At 37.8% G+C, this 7,990-nt stretch overlaps 1 protein-coding gene across 1 annotated transcript; it reads right to left on the bottom strand.

Moving 5' to 3' along the window:
- Positions 1–3,448: 3,448 nt before the first annotated feature.
- LOC121583607 (gamma-aminobutyric acid receptor-associated protein-like 2) lies at positions 3,449–7,084 on the bottom strand. Its single transcript, XM_045219444.1, has 3 exons — positions 7,067–7,084; positions 6,720–6,892; positions 3,449–3,626 (listed from the first exon to the last, which is right to left on the bottom strand). Exons 1-3 carry the CDS (start codon positions 7,082–7,084, stop codon positions 3,536–3,538), a joined length of 282 nt encoding a protein of 93 aa, XP_045075379.1. The 3' UTR covers positions 3,449–3,535.
- Between the last annotated feature and the right edge of the window lie 906 nt (positions 7,085–7,990).

Below are 7,990 nucleotides of genomic sequence, written 5' to 3'. Positions count from 1 at the left end.
AATGCTGTAATAACAGTCTGTGTGTTACTTTATGAACTGGTATAATGCTGTAATAACAGTCTGTGTGTTACTTTATGAACTGGTATAATGCTATAATAACAGTCTGTGTGTTACTTTATGAACTGGTATAATGCTGTAATAACAGTCTGTGTGTTACTTTATGAACTGGTATAATGCTGTAATAACAGTCTGTGTGTTACTTTATGAACTGGTATAATGCTGTAATAACAGTCTGTGTGTTACTTTATGAACTGGTATAATGCTGTAATAACAGTCTGTGTGTTACTTTATGAACTGGTATAATGCTGTAATAACAGTCTGTGTGTTACTTTATGAACTGGTATAATGCTGTAATAACAGTCTGTGTGTTACTTTATGAACTGGTATAATGCTGTAATAACATAGTCTGTGTGTTACTTTATGAACTGGTATAATGCTGTAATAACAGTCTGTGTGTTACTTTATGAACTGGTATAATGCTGTAATAACATGTCTGTGTGTTACTTTATGAACTGGTATAATGCTGTAATAACAGTCTGTGTGTTACTTTATGAACTGGTATAATGCTGTAATAACAGTCTGTGTGTTACTTTATGAACTGGTATAATGCTGTAATAACAGTCTGTTGTTACTTTATGAACTGGTATAATGCTGTAATAACAGTCTGTGTGTTACTTTATGAACTGGTATAATGCTGTAATAACAGTCTGTGTGTTACTTTATGAACTGGTATAATGCTGTAATAACAGTCTGTCTGTTACTTTATGAACTGGTATAATGCTGTAATAACATAGTCTGTGTGTTACTTTATGAACTGGTATAATGCTGTAATAACAGTCTGTTACTTTATGAACTGGTATAATGCTGTAATAACATAGTCTGTGTGTTACTTTATGAACTGGTATAATGCTGTAATAACAGTCTGTGTGTTACTTTATGAACTGGTATAATGCTGTAATAACAGTCTGTGTGTTACTTTATGAACTGGTATAATGCTGTAATAACATGTCTGTGTGTTACTTTATGAACTGGTATAATGCTGTAATAACAGTCTGTGTGTTACTTTATGAACTGGTATAATGCTGTAATAACAGTCTGTGTGTTACTTTATGAACTGGTATAATGCTGTAATAACAGTCTGTGTGTTACTTTATGAACTGGTATAATGCTGTAATAACAGTCTGTGTGTTACTTTATGAACTGGTATAATGCTGTAATAACATGTCTGTGTGTTACTTTATGAACTGGTATAATGCTGTAATAACATGTCTGTGTGTTACTTTATGAACTGGTATAATGCTGTAATAACAGTCTGTGTGTTACTTTATGAACTGGTATAATGCTGTAATAACAGTCTGTGTGTTACTTTATGAACTGGTATAATGCTGTAATAACATAGTCTGTGTGTTACTTTATGAACTGGTATAATGCTGTAATAACATGTCTGTGTGTTACTTTATGAACTGGTATAATGCTGTAATAACATGTCTGTGTGTTACTTTATGAACTGGTATAATGCTGTAATAACAGTCTGTGTGTTACTTTATGAACTGGTATAATGCTGTAATAACATGTCTGTGTGTTACTTTATGAACTGGTATAATGCTGTAATAACAGTCTGTGTGTTACTTTATGAACTGGTATAATGCTGTAATAACATGTCTGTGTGTTACTTTATGAACTGGTATAATGCTGTAATAACAGTCTGTGTGTTACTTTATGAACTGGTATAATGCTGTAATAACAGTCTGTGTGTTACTTTATGAACTGGTATAATGCTGTAATAACAGTCTGTGTGTTACTTTATGAACTGGTATAATGCTGTAATAACATGTCTGTGTGTTACTTTATGAACTGGTATAATGCTGTAATAACAGTCTGTGTGTTACTTTATGAACTGGTATAATGCTGTAATAACATAGTCTGTGTGTTACTTTATGAACTGGTATAATGCTGTAATAACAGTCTGTGTGTTACTTTATGAACTGGTATAATGCTGTAATAACATGTCTGTGTGTTACTTTATGAACTGGTATAATGCTGTAATAACAGTCTGTGTGTTACTTTATGAACTGGTATAATGCTGTAATAACAGTCTGTGTGTTACTTTATGAACTGGTATAATGCTGTAATAACAGTCTGTGTGTTACTTTATGAACTGGTATAATGCTGTAATAACAGTCTGTGTTACTTTATGAACTGGTATAATGCTGTAATAACAGTCTGTGTGTTACTTTATGAACTGGTATAATGCTGTAATAACAGTCTGTGTGTTACTTTATGAACTGGTATAATGCTGTAATAACAGTCTGTGTTTACTTTATGAACTGGTATAATGCTGTAATAACAGTCTGTGTGTTACTTTATGAACTGGTATAATGCTGTAATAACAGTCTGTGTGTTACTTTATGAACTGGTATAATGCTGTAATAACAGTCTGTGTGTTACTTTATGAACTGGTATAATGCTGTAATAACAGTCTGTGTGTTACTTTATGAACTGGTATAATGCTGTAATAACAGTCTGTGTGTTACTTTATGAACTGGTATAATGCTGTAATAACAGTCTGTGTGTTACTTTATGAACTGGTATAATGCTGTAATAACAGTCTGTTGTTACTTTATGAACTGGTATAATGCTGTAATAACAGTCTGTTTACTTTATGAACTGGTATAATGCTGTAATAACAGTCTGTTTACTTTATGAACTGGTATAATGCTGTAATAACAGTCTGTTTACTTTATGAACTGGTATAATGCTGTAATAACAGTCTGTTGTTACTTTATGAACTGGTATAATGCTGTAATAACAGTCTGTGTGTTACTTTATGAACTGGTATAATGCTGTAATAACAGTCTGTTTACTTTATGAACTGGTATAATGCTGTAATAACAGTCTGTGTTACTTTATGAACTGGTATAATGCTGTAATAACAGTCTGTGTTACTTTAGGGCTGGATCAAAAATCTCCAGGACCGAAGTGGAAGAACCCTGGTATAGGTCAATAAAAACACAAGGATTATTCACATTTTTTATTGGTAAGGTCATCCAGCTACCTTACCGTTCAAATAGTTACAATTATTTGAAATATAAATCTTCAAGGATAACAGCCAAACTGAAAGTGAAACTTCAAACAAAAATATCATTTCGCGAATGAAAAAAACAACCTCCAAGCACCTAAACTAAAGTAAAGCACAAAACATCAAACAAACAAAACAGTCATTCCTATTTTTATCACTATACATAACTTCAAAAATAATAATAAACATATTAATAAATGAATGTAAACAGCATTGATACAACATGGGCAGGAATAGATTAGACAGACTGGTGACACTCATTTCACTCAACTGATCACTCTCTTATTCTCTCTATTTCAATTCATTTCTCTGGGGGTTTCCCAGGGCTTCTCCCAGGGGTGGGGGTGTGAGTTAGGGTTGGGGTGGTGGGGTGGTGGGTGGGGTGTGGCCAGGTGTTGTATTCTGTCGTAAGTAAGGCTGATGATGATGATGATGATGATGATGATGAAGGTGGGTCTAGACACCGAAGGTGTTCTCTCCGCTGTACGCCACGTACAAAAAGCCGTCCTCGTCCTTCTCCTTCTCGTACAGCTGTCCCATGGTGATGCTGCAACGGGAGTCACAACAAACACAGACATGAGGAAGAGGGGAAATGTAGACGTAAACAGACCGTGGCCCAAATAGCACCCTATTCCCTATACAGGGCTCTGGTCAAAAGTAGTGCACTATGTAGGGAATAGGGTGCCATTTGGGACGTATCCACATACTACTCAAGTGAACGGAGGAGATGAAATGTAGAAGTAGGTCTAAATACTGCTTAGCGTTTAGTCACCATCAACAGAATGAAACAATGTATCTGAAATACCGGTAAAGTGACTGGTATAATCTGCAAGCTATGTTCGGTAATGTCTGCTCATTGTTTACTGCTGTTGTGTCGATACGACACTAATAAAGCTTTAGGCCGGGATTCAATTCATAGAGAAGCGCGCTGGACAACCGACAATGTGGCTTTTAAAGGCATTTTACCCAACGTTTGCTGCGATCGCATTTATGGCTCAATCAGGATATACCTTTAAATGCTATAACGTGGATCTAACACGGACCAGATTGAATGCAGGCCTTAATTTACAGTGCATTCCGAAAGTATTCAGAGCCCTTGACTTTTCCATTTTTTTTTACTTTACAGCCTTATTCTAAAATGGATTAAATTACAGATTTTCCTCTTCATTCCACAAAATACCCCATAATGACAAAGAATAAACAGGTTTTTAGACATTTTTGAAACCTTATTTATATAAGTATTCAGAACCTTTGCTATGAGACTTGAAATTGAGCTTAGGTCATTGATCATCCTTGAGATGTTTCTACAACTTGATTGGAGTCCACCTGTGGTAGATTCAATTGATTGGACATGATTTAGAAAGGCACACACCTGTCTATATAAGGTCCCACAGTTGACAGTGCATGTCAGAGCAGAAACCAAGCCATGAGGTCGAAGGAATTGTCCGTAGAGCTCCGAGACAGGATTGTGTCGAGGCACAGATCTGGGGAAGGGTACCAACAAATGTCTGTAGCATTGAAGGTCCCCAAGAACACAGTGGCCTCCCTCATTCTTAAATGGAAGAAGTTTGGAACCGCCAAGACACTTCCTAGAGCTGGCTGCCCGGCCAAACTGAGCAATCGGGGAGAAGGGCCTTGGTCAGGAGGTGACCAAGAGCCCGATGGTCACTCTGACAGAGCTCCAGAGTTCCTCTGTGGATATGGGAGAACCTTCCAGAAGGACAACTATCTCTGCAGCACTCCACCAATTAGGCCTTTATGGTAGAGTGGCCGGATGGAAGCCACTCCTCAGTAAAAGGCACATGACTGCCCACTTGAAGTTTGCCAAAAGGCACCTAAAGGACTCTCAGACCATGAGAAACAAGACTCTCTGGTCTGATGAAACCAAGATTGAACTATTTGGCCTGAATGCTAAGCGTCACGTCTGGAGGAAACCTGGCACCATTCCTACGGTGAAGCATGGTGGTGGCAGCATCATGCTGTGGGGATGTTTTTCAGTGGCAGGGACTGGGAGACTTGTCAGGGTCGAGGGAAAGATGAACAGAGCAAAGTACAGAGAGATCTTTGATGAAAACCTGCTCCAGAGCGCTCAGGACCACAGACTGGGGCGAAGGTTCACCTTCCAACAGGACAACAACCCTAAGCACACAGCCAAGACAACACAGGAGTGGCTTCGGGACAAGTCTCTGAATGTCCTTGAATGGCCCAGCCAGAGCCCGGACTTGAACCCGATCAAACATCTCTGGAGAGACCTGAAAATAGCTGTGCAGCGACGCTCCCCATCCAACCTGACAGATATTGAGAGGATCTGCAGAGAAGAATGGGAGAAACTCCCCAAATACAGGTGTGCCAAGCTTGTAGCGTCATACCCAAGAAGACTTGAGGCTGTAATCACTCCCAAAGGTGCTTCAACAAAGTACTGAGTAAAGGGTCTGAATACTTATGTAAATGTGATATTTCTGTTTGTATTTGTAATAAATTAGCAACATTTTCTAAAAACCTGTTTTTGCTTTGTCATTATGGGGTATTGTGGGTAGATTGATGAGGGGGAAAAAACTATTTAATCCATTTTAGAATAAGGCTGTAACGTAACAAACTGTGGAAAAAGTCAAGGGGTCTGAATACTTTCCGAATTGACTGCATTTCTGTATAACTAAAGCTAAAGGAGTAAAGGGTCTGAATACTTATGGAAATGTGATATTTCTGTTTGTATTTGTAATAAATTAGCAACATTTTCTAAAAACCTGTTTTTGCTTTGTCATTATGGGGTATTGTGGGTAGATTGATGAGGGGGAAAAAACTATTTAATCCATTTTAGAATAAGGCTGTAACGTAACAAACTGTGGAAAAATTCAAGGGGTCTGAATACTTTCCGAATTGACTGCATTTCTGTATAACTAAAGCTGAAGGATATCCCTGTGGGAGCAGCAAACCAGTAGTAACCCAGCAGCCACTAGGGAGTTCAGACCTGGACCTGGATTACCCAGCCCTAGGAGTTCAGAGTGGCCATTACCCTATTCCTGGTGATAACCCAGCAGCCACTAGGGTGTTCAGACCTGGACCTGGATTGGGTGTCTTGTTGAGGAAGAGACATCGGGCGCTGAGCTTCAACTATGAACCCATGAGGAGTGTGATGGGTGATATTCTCATCCCAGATATTTATCAGACTTGACAAAGGCTATTGTAGCTCAACATTGTTGCCGTTGGTGCAGGAATAAAGCCCTTGGGAGCAGCCGGTGTGTGGGCTTGTCTATATTTATAACTCATGTCCCAGGTTAACCCAGTTCTAACCCAGCTTGTCTATATGTATAACTCATGTCCCAGGTTAACCCAGTTCTAACCCAGCTTGTCTATATTTATAACTCATGTCCCAGGTTAACCCAGTTCTAACCCAGCTTGTCTATATTTATAACTCATGTCCCAGGTTAACCCAGTTCTAACCCAGCTTGTCTATATGTATAACTAATGTCCCAGGTTAACCCAGTTAAAGCTAGCCTCTAGTATATTTGCCCTGTGTGGTCAGTGTCCGAAAACATCAATGGCTAAAAGTAGTGTTTTATCTATTTAACCTGGGGGAAAAAAACCTTTAAGTTCTATAGTTTCTAAGGTGCCATTTCCACTGAGTGCTTAGAGTTCCGACCTGGACTGAGGCACGGTCTTATCAACGAAGAGGAAGATCGCCTTCTCCGAGGGCAGCTGGATGCGTTTCCTGATGATCCACATGAACTGGGCCACCGTGATGTCAGAGGGCACCAAATACTTCCTCTTGTCAATGTCCACAATCTGAGACCCAGACACCTTCTCCACGATTACCTAGAAACAGACAACACAGAGTCATGTCATATTGTATGTTTATAGTGTTCACATAAATTGCCCTCCTGGAACAATAAAGATTTACTGAACTGAAAAATATGACAGCGTAGGGATGTGCATCTTTCCCTTTCAGAAATCTAGTGTGGTGTGGTTTGTGTCTTTCTGTGTTATTACAGTATTATACCAGTTCATAAAGTAACACACAGACTGTTATTACAGCATTATACCAGTTCATAAAGTAACACACAGACTATGTTATTACAGCATTATACCAGTTCATAAAGTAACACACAGACTATGTTATTACAGCATTATACCAGTTCATAAAGTAACACACAGACTATGTTATTACAGCATTATACCAGTTCATAAAGTAACACACAGACTATGTTATTACAGCATTATACCAGTTCATAAAGTAACACACAGACTGTTATTACAGCATTATACCAGTTCATAAAGTAACACACAGACTATGTTATTACAGCATTATACCAGTTCATAAAGTAACACACAGACTGTGTTATTACAGCATTATACCAGTTCATAAAGTAACACACAGACTGTTATTACAGCATTATACCAGTTCATAAAGTAACACACAGACTGTTATTACAGCATTATACCAGTTCATAAAGTAACACACAGACTGTGTTATTACAGCATTATACCAGTTCATAAAGTAACACACAGACTATATTATTACAGCATTATTCCAGTTCATAAAGTAACACACAGACTATGTTATTACAGCATTATACCAGTTCATAAAGTAACACACAGACTATGTTATTACAGCATTATACCAGTTCATAAAGTAACACACAGACTATGTTTTTAAAGCATTATACCAGTTCATAAAGTAACACACAGGCTGTTATTACAGCATTATACCAGTTCATAAAATAACACACAGACAATGTTATTACAGCATTATACCAGTTCATAAAGTAACACACAGACTGTTATTACAGCATTGTACCAGTTCATAAAGTAACACACAGACTGTTATTACAGCATTATACCAGTTCATAAAGTAACACACAGACTGTTATTACAGCATTATACCAGTTCATAAAGTAACACACAGACTGTTAT

The sequence above is a fragment of the Coregonus clupeaformis genome, unplaced genomic scaffold (assembly GCF_020615455.1).
Source record: "Coregonus clupeaformis isolate EN_2021a unplaced genomic scaffold, ASM2061545v1 scaf2379, whole genome shotgun sequence".
NCBI lineage: Eukaryota > Metazoa > Chordata > Actinopteri > Salmoniformes > Salmonidae > Coregonus > Coregonus clupeaformis.
The sequence above is the reverse complement of the archived record's forward strand: the minus strand, read 5'-3'. Positions and strand labels throughout refer to the sequence as shown.

What these genes read in the sequence shown, in the direction of transcription:
- LOC121583607 (XM_045219444.1), bottom strand. An exon ending in AAGACCGTGCCTCAGTCCAG is followed by an intron (nt 3,627 to 6,719) that starts GTCGGAACTCTA and finishes CTCCCGTTGCAG; the next exon opens with CATCACCATGGGACAGCTGT.